We start from the raw sequence: 12,356 nt of genomic DNA, 5'->3' as shown, positions 1-12,356 counted from the left end.
TTAGATGGATTTTTAAATTCTTCATTGTATTTTATCCGAATCGAATTTCACTCTGCGGATAAGGGCTATGTGCATGTAACATAATAGCAATGTATTAATCAGGGTTTATAATGCCTTAATTAAGAATTTGCTGTATTATCATACTGCTTTTATTTCTAATATAAAGTAGTTATACTTTGTATATTAAATGACAGAATAAACAAGGCTTTATATAATTATCCGGTATTATCCGCGACGATTTCGGCAATCGGATAACACTTAACTGCATTCTATATTGCAGGCAAATGCTTCAAATTAATATCGTATACTATCCCAATCATATCCAATGCTGCGGATAAGAGTTATGTGTGTGCAATATCTTAGCCAGTTACAAAATGAATTACTCGGCTCTTATTCTATTGTGAATTCTATTGTATTCTTTTTAGAATTACTTTATTTCATTTCAATTTCATTATCCCCATCGCAGTCATAAATTTCAATGGCACACTAAAAAATATATAGCCACATACAGGTAGCATAGACAGCGTTCTCTCTCGCTCTCTCTGTGTGTGTGCAGTTGCAAAATGTATTTCAATGTGCATTTGCGAGTAAATTATAAGTTTTTGCGCCACATCGACATTTATGGATCTCTGTCTGCCTGTCTGACTGTTCATTTATTTAAACAAACGAAACGAAACGGAACGTTTGGTCATGTTGTTGTGGTTGTTGTGGTTGTTGTAGCTGTCTGGGTCTCTCTGTCTCTCTGTCGGTGTTGCAATGTCGAAGTGTAAACAGTTGCAACAGGCCGCCCTGCTGTTTGCCTCTGGCCTTGATGAGATCCCCAGACGAACACACAAGACCCCAAGCAGCCAGCCTGCTACACTTTACATCATATTGTACTCAGAGCACTCATTGAGTTCTCTTCCTCTCTCTCACTTTCCGACTGCTGTCTGGGCACATTCACATTTATTTGCCGTTTTTGTGTGTGTTGGCCATCATCATCATAATTTTCGGGACCATTTGTTTCCTCAGCGTGGCGACATATGGGGCCTCTCATATGTGCGACTATTAAATGCCGTAAATGTTTGTAATTAGATGTAATTTGAGTGCAGCTCAATAGCCACTAAAGTCTCGACATAAACATTTCATTTGGCCATTCCTACCCAAACGACCTTAAAATGAGTGCACTTAACGTACATTTTTATTTGATTGACAAGTGACGAGAACTTCATTCCAGTAGCATGCAATTAGACGCCCGTAGCTAATTGAATTATTAACATATGGCACCTAGAGTAGTCAATAATAGAAATGCTTTCAATTTATGTAACTACTATAAAAATAATATTATGTAGTCAACGATTACTATTGTATTAGTTGTATTATATTTTAATAATTGGTGATTTCCAGAACAAAACTTTTAAATCTTATGAGATTTATCTTTACATTTAATACATGAAAACTCAATGATTATTGTAAAACATTGAATTCAATTTACATCTCTATGAAACAATATAGACTTCACACTTTAAATCATCGACAACTTTTAATATAATTTACACTTATTTTAAACGCACATAAATCTGGAAAAAGCTACGAAAATCGAAATCATCGATGACTACTTTAAAACTTTTAATAGAACTTACATATATATTTATTAAAAATAACCCCTAGAAGCACTCTAAATTTAGGTCATAATTTATTTTTATTAAAGTTTCTAATTACAAATCGAGTTGATTAACTTTTTGTTTTGTCGATTAGGCAAGCTTAAAAAAGGTTCAGCATGCATCGTTAACTACTCATCGCATTGTTGCACAAAACGCTGTGTCAACATGACGTATGCGTAACGATAATTGTTATGCGGTTCCTTCATACGCCATGTTGACCGCAAATAATTAAAAAAAAAGAAAATAGGAGAAAACGTGAAGTAGCTGGAGAGGAAAAAAAAAACAAGAGCATACACATTTCTGGCTGACACTTAACAATTGCGATGATTCATGTGCTTTCGCCCTTCCGAGAGAGAGAGGGAAAGAGAAAGGGAAAAAGAATTATTCTCTGCATACGCTGTCGCTGCATTTTTGTGCCCACAATCGAAATGAAACTTTTTGCCAAGCCAAGCAGAAAAATACGTAAAGAAAATAGTAGCAAAAAAGAAAGAAAATGCCGAGAAAATATGTGAGTGTGTGGCTGCAACTTACATAACAAACCACACACAATGCAAAAGCAGAGACCGAGGCAGAGACAGAGGCAGAGGCACAACCAAAACCAAACTGAAGCGAACTCGCTTCAATGTTGCCACTGTTGTTGCCGCTGCCTTTGTTTGGCAAACTGGCCGCTTCATTTCTTCATTTTCCCACATGCAACATTTTTTCTCTCTTTTTTTTCTGGCAATCGCTTTTCCAAGCTATGTGAATTTTTCTCGTTTTTTTTTTTGTGGCAGCTAGAAGAAGCTTCGAGGCCCGTAAAAATAACTGTGCCTGGGCTAATGCACGTGATTTAAGTTTTTTTCCTCAATTTTTCTAGCCAGCGAGCGCTTAGCTTAGCATGCGCTTATATGCAATTATTATGAAATACAGAAATGCAGCAGAAGAAGAAAAAAAAACATTGTTGCTGCTGCTGCTGCAGTTGCAGTTTTTGCAGTTCATTGACCGCTGCATTTTGTTGTGGCAAGTGCAGCATACAGGTTTTTCTTTTGTGTTGCCAAAAATAACAAAAGAAAAAAATGAAAGAAAACAAAAAACTAAACAGCAAAAAGCTAAAGAGCCTTGCGTGCCTTGGCATTTTAGCAGCGTCGCAGCGTCTGCCACAAAAGTGTGCCAAGTTGGCGACAAGGGGGCGCCACATCCCAGGGGCATGGCATGGGGGAAGGGAGGGGGAGCAGGCACAGGAGGGGGAGCGAAGTTATGTAGCTCTGTAAATCAGGTCAAGCCAGACGCTTCGATTTGTGGCCTCTGGTCTGTGTCTGGTTTTTAGTGGCTTTTTTATTTTCATTTCTTTACTTTTTTTTTTTTTGATGATTTAGTGATTTTATTTTAATTGTCTTGACGCAAAAAATTGTCGGCGGTGGTGTGTCGCTGTCCTTGTCGAGTTGACAAGTTGATTTCCTTGGCGTTGGCGCCGCTCATGTGCGTGTCCTTTGATTGCCCTTTTGCCTCTCACCACGGCACAGATGTTAGCATAAATTGATTCAGTAACTTGTCAGCCATCTCGCTCGCACAAGCGTCGCTGTCTGGGTGTGTGTGTGAGTGTGAGTGTGTGCGTGAGTTCATTCATTGATTTACCCAACCTCACCACACACACTCTCCACACTCTCCACAACTGCTTCAGTTCTCCACCTCGCTCTCGCTCTCACTCTCGCTGCCTGCCTCCCTCTAATTCGCTGCCCTCTCTCTAGCTCGTCGCTCTCTACGTAATTCTATTTGCTCTGTTGCTGACGTAAAGTGTCCTTTCCAGCTGTCGCTCCCACACTCCCACACTCCACACTCTACACTCCTCACTCTCTCTCTCTCTCTCACTCAGAAACCTCCCTCGTCAAAGACCGCGACACTCTCAATATGCTTGCTGTTGGCCCACATTGAGTAACCGACACACACATATATATACACACACACATACATATAGATTTGTATATATGTATGTGTGTGTACTTAAAGGGCTTACTAAAGCATATGATGGCATAATTTCTATTCCTTTTTTTTTGTTTTTTTGTTGTGTTCGCTTTGCCTTTTGCTTTTCTTGTCGTTTTTACTGCTAAGCAAAAATTGACACAATTTCTCCATTTTACTTGTTTTATAATGTCCCTGAAGCGGGGGGCGGTAAACTAGACGTCGTGGGTGTGCTTTTGGGGGCCATCGGCCCAAGTCACTGCACTGTGAGTTCGAAGAAGGTTGTGAAAAGTGACAGCTGCCAGGTACTTGGCCCAGTTCTCAGTTCTCGGTTCTCAGTTCTCGGTTCTTAGCAACACAATCCTCTAGCACACTCTCTAGGCTCTAGAGCCTACCCAAACATCATCATTGCTTATGCCACATGGTTAGGTTAGTATATATAATGTATGCAAATTTAGCTCAAGTGTGTCTAAAAGTCATAAAACGTATAGACGGTTCAGTTGACTGACCTAGTTGGCAACTCGGCTATAATTAAAATTGGGGGTGAAAGGTGCTTAGCGATGACAAGTTTTTTTGCGGGAAAAAACACGAAATGTAATTAGTTGAAAATTGAGGAATGTTTTTGAGGTAGTTATCAACGCAATCTCAAAGTGTGTATACTAAATGTATTTAAATAGAACTTGTTAATTAACTGAAGGGAAGTTTTTAAGAGAAATGTCATATATTAATATTATAGATCTTGTTATAGATCTTGTTTATAAACAAAACTTTATGCTCCACAATGAACTAATTTTTGTATAAGTGTTTCTTTTCCTATTCTGCGCATTTAATTATTATTTGTTATTCTTTTAATGAATTGGTATGTAAGTGAAGAAACCTCAAGCTTTAGATAAAATATCGATTATACAGAAACCCTAGAGTTTTATGGTTATTATATATTGTTTATAATGTTTACACTTTTTATTATTATTTGTAACTAGTAAATTTGTTTTTATTCTTTTCAAGAAAAGTTGTCAATAGATTCGATATATATGCACCATATCTGTTGTCTATTCTTTTTGCCTTCAGTTCACGCTGTCCGTTTAGATTCAGATTAGATTGGGTGTGTCCTGTGCAAACAGTCGATGCACTCAGATATTAAATGAAGCCGACGCTTCGCTTTCGCTGTTGCCACGCAACGTCAGTCTAATCACATTTGATGAAAAACAATGGAAAGTTTTTTTGTTTCAATTTTTCTTTATTTTTTGCATTTCACAAAGTAACGCAAAAATTGTTTAGACAACTGCAAGTCGAGAGTAAAATTTCCATTTCCATGCCCATGTTGCACTTACGTCACTCGCGTGGGTGCAAACAAACTCACAACTCACATAGCACTCAGCTTGTGTCAGCGTGCCGTGTGTTAATATGTACGTATGTATGTGTATGTGTTAAGTGTGCGCTTCAAATTTGCCAATTGATTGCATCAAATGAGCTGCGGATTAGCGCAAATATTTGACAGCTGTCTGTGAACTGAAACAAAGGGTGACTGCAAGTTACGCTCTAGTGTAATAAATAAATAAATGAGTGTATGAAAAATGCAATTATTTCTAATTTGAATCAATGAAGTACGAATAGAATTAAATTAAATCAAAGTTAATATAAAGCTTTTGAATATTGCTGTGATTAATGCAATAAGTTAGAAAGATTATTAAAGTAAATAAAAAATAAGTAAATAAATGAAAAAAAAAAAAATAATAAAAATTAATAAACAAAATAAATTATTGGAATACCTCTATTGAAATATACGAAAATAACAAATCATTAAAACACTAAAAACATATATTATATTTACTATGAAATTTAAATATGCATTTACTATTAAAACTTTTAGAAACGCTAAAAAAACGTATATTATATTTACTATGGAATTTCAAGAGCTTTAATTATGCCATTCTGGTTTTACTGTGAACATAAGTAAAGTACAATAAATAAAATAAGATGAAATAAAGTAATTTAAATTGTTCGAATACGCCTACTCAAACATTCAAACCCTATGAAATTGTTTTATTTTTATATCATTTGATCACACTTAGGAATCTATTGACTTCTTGTGTTTTTGAAGTCTGTTCATGTGGTATTGGTGTTCCGATTATTAACCTTTAATATCTAAAAACATATATACAAAAAAGCGTATTAAGAATTAGAAGAATTAAACAATCCTGGTTTCAGTTTTCAACATATGTAAATAAAGTAGAATAAAATAAAATAATATTAAGAAAATAAAATAGAAAAAAATAAAATAATATAATTAAAATAAAAAAGAATAAAATAGAATAAAACAGAATAAAATAAAATAAAATAAAATAAAATAAAATAAAATAAAATAGAAAAAAATAAAATAATATAAACCAAATAAAATAATATAAATTGTCGTATAATAACATTATACAACAATATGCAAATTATTTGTATTTTATATCATTTGGTGACACCCAAGAATCTATCGACTTATTTCTATGAACTCTTTTTTTATGTTGCGATAATTTAAGTTTAATATCTGAAATATTTCATGAACGTATAATTAAGAATTTCAAAAGTTGCAATTTTACAATTCTAACTTTAGTTTTTAACATACTTTTTTTTATTTCTTATTTTAATTATTTCTCTTTCTTATTTTATTTACAATCTATCTATCTAAAGATAATAAGTAAATTCTACACTTTCAACATAATTGAAGTAAAAAAGAATGAACTAAAATAAATAAGAAAATACCCCTTTTATTATATGTGTAGCATATTTGCAATTGAGAATTGAGTTGTCGATATTGTGGTTAGTTAGTTATGAGCTTAAACACTGACACTTGCCAACGGCAGCCGCCATGTTTAATCTGCGCAAATGTCAGACAGAGACAGAGTGAGAGAGAGAGACATAGAGAGGGAGGTGGAGAGAGATCTGATCTGACTGACCTCCAATGCATGACATGACATCCCGTGTCAGCTGATTTGCATAAACGTTTTAATTAGCCGTGTCATGTTGTGTGTGTTTGTGTGTTCGTGTGTGTGTGTGTGTGTGTGTTCGACTGTGTGTGTGTGTGTTCTCTTGAGGGCGGCTAATCAAATGATGTAAAAACAACAATTTTGCTGCTTTTATTTAGTTTGTTTTTTTTCGTTTCGTTGTTGTCCAATTGAATTCAATTGACTTGCGCTTGCTTGCGCACTGATTTCATTTGATTTGATTTAATTAGCTTAAATTAGCTGCAACGTACAGATAACGATATGAATATGTTTGTTTTGCCTGCTCAAAAGTCAACAAAATGTAATGTTTAATAACTTTATACATCTAATACTTACTCATTGTAAATATTCTCTCGAACTTGTTGATTGAGGCACCTTGAAATGCGAATCTAGCATAATATTGACATACATTGGAAATTTGCACATGAATTGAACGAAATAAACGAGATACTTAAATGCAAAATGCGCCTATGACGATGACACAATAACAACATAATAATAATCAAAAAAAAAAAGCCACACTAATGAGCCTACTGTGCAGTATAACAATTAAACTTGAATGCGGTTTGTTGTCTGTTGAGTCTATTTATCAGTATTGATATTGAGGCCACGACCCAACTTCCGTCAGGTGCAAACAAAGTCGGACTAAGAACAACAAACTGAGAACCCCAAAGTGTAATTTACAATGCAATGATTATGTCATTTGTCTATTTAGCGGCATTTCAAAAAGATACTTTACTTTCCTTTTTTTTTTTTTGCTAAATATTACAGCAGCCACAACAAGTTGATTTATCTGGCAAAGCAATAATATCTGAGTATCTGAGGGAATAACCATATAGCTGTATTTCCCCTTATGATATCATCAGCAAGAAATTAATTCATGTGCTTCACCCCACAAAATGTGCCTTAAGATTAAGTAAAGAACTTATATGATGCTTAAGTTTGTGTTATATAAATAAGTTGTAGAAAATATATCTATCTATATCTTTGATTCTCTATCTGCAGTAAAAAAACGAATACCAAAACATTTTTATATGTTAAGTAAAGATGAATCTTGTAGCTCTTGATTTCCACTTTAATCAGAGCTAAGAATGATTTAAGAATTATTATTCTGCAAACGAAAAGACAAAAATAATCGCCAACCAAATTTATTTATTTTATCGTTAAACAGAAAAAGTTCTTAAAAACAATCTAATCCAGAGCTTTAAGAATATATTTTATATATATTAAATTGTTTCAGTTTATGTTATTTCCCTGTAAATAGCTTTCAGTAGAGAATACTTTTAAGAAATATACAAATATTTGTGAAGTGGAGAATCCGTAAAATTCTTATCACATATTCCTTTCACAGTGCAATTTACTTCACGCTTTTCGATTGTGATATAGTTTCCATTTCAATTGATAAGTTGCACGTCGCTTTTCAGGCAGCTGTCTCTCACATTCTAAGCATTTAACACCACTGTCAAGTCAGTCAAACGCAACGATCTATCTATCTATCTATCAGAGAAGTCTGTCTAGTCTCCGTCAATGTGATCGTCGCCCCTCCTCGACTCTACTTCTTTTCAACTGAAAATGTTGTTGCTGACAAGCGAAATCATTAAAAGTGTCAAATGAAATTGAAAGAAGTTGTTGTTGTAGCTGATCTCAAAGTGTTGTTGTTGCTGTTGCTTTAGTACGTTTTGGTTTTTTTGATACGTGCGCAGAATATCAATTGAAATTTGCAATTCAATTTTCGCATTTTGCTTTTGTTTTTACTCACTCACAGTAGCTGACAACAGTTTGCTGCTGCTGAATGGGGGAGGCAGCCAAGGGTTGCCTATTTAACATTCGAATTGCGGCTCTGGCGATGAAACGAAAGCACTCGACGGGCAAAAAGTAGCGAACACAAATTATGCGCAATGGAGGGAAGAATGCAGAATCGAGATACGCTAAATATTTAACTGCTATATGAGGTTTGGGTTTTAGCCAGGCGTGTGCGCATTATAGTTGTCATTTAGTCTCAGTCAGTTGCATATTAAGTATACGCCCCATGTGTGTGTGTGTGAGTTTTTGCGTTTTTCAATTGAGATATTGCAGTAGCCAGCCACAGCTACTTGTATTTAAATGTTGTTTCATTTAATGGAAATTTATTTTATGGTCGACCTCATTAAACCTGATATTAAGCTGATTAGCCGATATGCAATCATATTTATTTGGTTTAATAAATATGATTGTTTAATGTTCTACTTTATTTCGTTTGATTATTGAATTTTTCAATTAATACCAAATTTTATAAATAGTATTATTTATTGATAATGATATGCGTAATACTGTTTAATAAATAATTATTAAAATAAATTTCAAAATTTAATAAATATTTTTTAATGCACACAAAATATTAAATAAATTTATAATGTTTACTTAACGATTCGCACCATTAGTCAATCAAAATTATACAATTTTTTTTTGATTTTTTAATAAATAATATTATTATTGGCCATTCATATTTAATTATTTTCGTTTGACTATAATTTGAGATTACATATTATTATTTTAAATAAATCAAAATGTTCATTTTGCCCCATTTTTTAATATCACTATTTAATAAATAAATATATAATTAAAACACAATTCTATAAATAGTAAAATTAAGTATACGTAACGTTAGCCAATCATATTTCTTCAATTTGGTTCGAATTTTGAACATTCTTGTTTAATAAATAAATAAATAATAAAAACAAAATATAATAATATATTATTATTTAATGATGTCAAACATATTTCTTCAATTTCGTTTGATTTGTATTCTTTAATAGACATTTTCATACTTAAGTTTTGAGACTTATTTTGTCATGCTAAAAATATTTCTACATTTTTTGCTGCTTTTATAAATTTCAAATACATTCGCACATATTTCTTTTTTTATATGCGTGATAATGATTTGTTTTTGCATCCATATATTTTATGTATTTTTATTGCGTCGCTTTGGGATTTGCCACATATTAATTAGACATCGACATTGTAATTGCAATCAAATTCAACGAATCCGATTGAGAATTTAGCATCTCAGTAGAATCTCAGTCTCGAGTCTCAAAACCTGCTACTGTCGATTGTTGTTTTACCCTCGTGAGAATTGAGAAAATATGAGGGCGACATTTGGGAGCCTTTTAAGTATTTTATGTTTTTTGTTTTTTTTTGTTTTTGTTTTGTGTGCTTCTCGTATTTATATAAAGCACATTTAACTCTCTGTCCGATTGAGTTGAGTTTTTATTGCCGGCGTTGTCGTCGTGTATTTTATGGTTGAAAGGCGCCTTGTCTACAAACTGTTGTTGTTATTTTTCTTGTCGTTGTTGTTGTTGTTCTTCTTGTTGTTGTTGGCCCAAATGAATTGAAATGTTCAGCATTCACAGTGCCCCGTGTCATTGAACCAATTTTGTGGGTGAATTCAGATCTTGATGCGCCTCTGACTGACAAGGACTTTAAGATACATCTCGAATAACATGCGCAGCCATAAAGTCGAGTATATTGAGTGTTTATTTACCAACATCACATCAGTTTGCTTGACAGCCGATGGCAATTGATTGAGCTACACAATGTTGCCTTTTGCCTTGTTTAAAGCACTGCAATTTTTATACCCGCTACCCATAGGGAAGAAGGGTAGTATAATTTTGTGCTGCCAGGGAATGTATGTAACAGACAGAAGGTGGCATTTCCGAAGCTGTAAAGTCAATATTATCTGGTTCAACAGCTGATCAACAGTATTAAGAAATACTTTTGTACGAAAAAACTGCCTATTTTTTATTCTATGGCATATTTTAAAAGTTTGTACTTTACCAATATACCATATGTAGTCGCAGGTATATTTTTAGTATTTTTGTGGTGTATTAATTTTGTATATTTTAAAATCAATACTGCCTTGTATTGTATTTTTAGTATTTTTGCGGTATATTAATTTGACATTTAAAAAAATAAATACCGCATTGTTTATAAATACAAAATATGATATTTGGTATATTTTTTGTAGTATTTCGGTATATTTTAAAATGAATACTGATGTGTATTGCATTTTTAGTATTTTTGCGGTATATTAATTTGACATTTAAAAAAATAAATACTGTATTGTTTACAAATACAAAATATGATCGTGGTATATTTTTATAGTATTTTTGCGGTATATTGATTTGACATAATTTAAAATAAATACTGCACTGTTTTGTATTTTTAGTATTTTTTGTCGGTTTATTGATTCGGTATATTTTAAAATAAATACCGTACTGATTTGATTCCATTCAAAATGGATAGCGGGTATCTCACAGTCGAGCACACTCGACTAAAGCTTTCCTACTTGTTATTAACCAAATTTAACAATTCACTTTTCTTTCTTTGCAGACTCTTCATTAAGTTCAGCACTATGCTATCGCAGTATTTGTTCTAAATCGTTCATTATAATGAATTCCGCGCGGCATCATCGTATTGGAGTGTTTCTGTCTCCATAGGCCACAATAACAAAGCGAGAAGAAATCACAAATTAGCAAGCCACAAACCACAATCAAGTTGATCTAGTCACTCAAAATATATAACTAAATATATAATAAAATAAATACCTGTTAATCAATTGCGCACAAATCAATCAAATTTGCCAAGTCTTGCATAGCAAAGCTAAAGAAGAAAAAACTACATTCAGGATTAAACGGAGCAGAGATATTGCTCCAACAGACATTAAGCGGAGACCACGGATTTTAAGCAGAGAGTAAAACTGGCGAAGAAGATGCCGTATCATCGGGCGGACACATCGGCTCAGGCCGATAAATTGAGCGGCATTGTGGAGGAGAGCGATCTGTATGAGGGATTTGCTCCGCATGTGGAAACATCGGAGATCAAGACACTCGATTTCTACAATCTGCCAAAGCAAACTGGTGAGTTTATTGCACAATTAATTTTTGAGCTTTAAGTGTCAAATCAAACACACAATTCTTGCTTGCAAGTTCGATGCTATTTTCTTGGTTTAGCATAAACAAAAGTTCTTGAAGATTGATGCTGGTAAATAAGCGAACAAACAAAAATGATATATGAATACAATTTAAAACGTGGAACAGCAGGCGCATAAATTCTGGTTAAATAAATAAGAGTACGAAATTCTAATGAGCTCCATTTGCAATCAAAATAATAATACGACCTTTAACTACTCTGCACAAGAAATTAAGAACTGGGGGGCATAAACAGAACTTTTTTTGTATAGAAAACGGGGTAGGAACACGTGTTCCATAAATATTTTGAGTAAAATATTAAATTATGCATTGCTTGAATGATTATTTGTTTGTTTGTGTTGCCGACAAAAATACATTAATCAATAAACAGCTGAAGAGAAAAGTGAACAGAAAGCAGCAGCAAGAAAAACGCACAAAACAATTTCGTATAGCAAAAATAAATTAAATATAGGCATTTGTAATAATTACGGCTAATATGGCCAGAGAGCTGGGCCAACTGCTTCCACATTGCCATCGACTCAGACACCGACAAAATCTTACCGAACCGGCCAATTTGGCCTGGCCCCAAACCGAATCCAAACTCAGGCAACGGTCCGACTGGATTCGGTGTACACTTGATTTTTGTTTTCGCTTCTCATATCAAACTGTTTAATTTATATGTGTGTTTCTTTTTTCGGGCTATTATAACTCGCAAGTATTGCAAGGTGTTGAGCACGAAAAGATACTCTGTAAACTCTGAGAAATTTGAACAAAAAAGTGCGTAAACAACATTTGATCTAGGAACCACATTCTTTTCAATAAAAGAGAAAAATCTT

General features: G+C 33.6%; 1 protein-coding gene across 6 annotated transcripts in view; it reads left to right on the top strand.

Moving 5' to 3' along the window:
• The window catches only part of LOC117565911 (GTPase-activating protein skywalker), a 55,681-nt gene that overhangs the window by 11,185 nt on the left and 32,140 nt on the right, over window positions 1-12,356 (top strand). For all 6 annotated transcript variants that reach the window (XM_034245267.2, XM_034245273.2, XM_034245270.2 and 3 more), the window contains one exon: window positions 10,943-11,469. In XM_034245267.2, coding sequence (XP_034101158.1) covers window positions 11,322-11,469 — 148 coding nt within the window. In that variant the 5' untranslated portion in view covers window positions 10,943-11,321. The remainder of the gene's footprint in view (window positions 1-10,942; window positions 11,470-12,356) is intronic.

This window comes from Drosophila albomicans, chromosome 2L, assembly GCF_009650485.2.
Source record: "Drosophila albomicans strain 15112-1751.03 chromosome 2L, ASM965048v2, whole genome shotgun sequence".
Lineage (NCBI taxonomy): Eukaryota > Metazoa > Arthropoda > Insecta > Diptera > Drosophilidae > Drosophila > Drosophila albomicans.
This window is presented reverse-complemented; position numbering and strand designations above follow the sequence as displayed.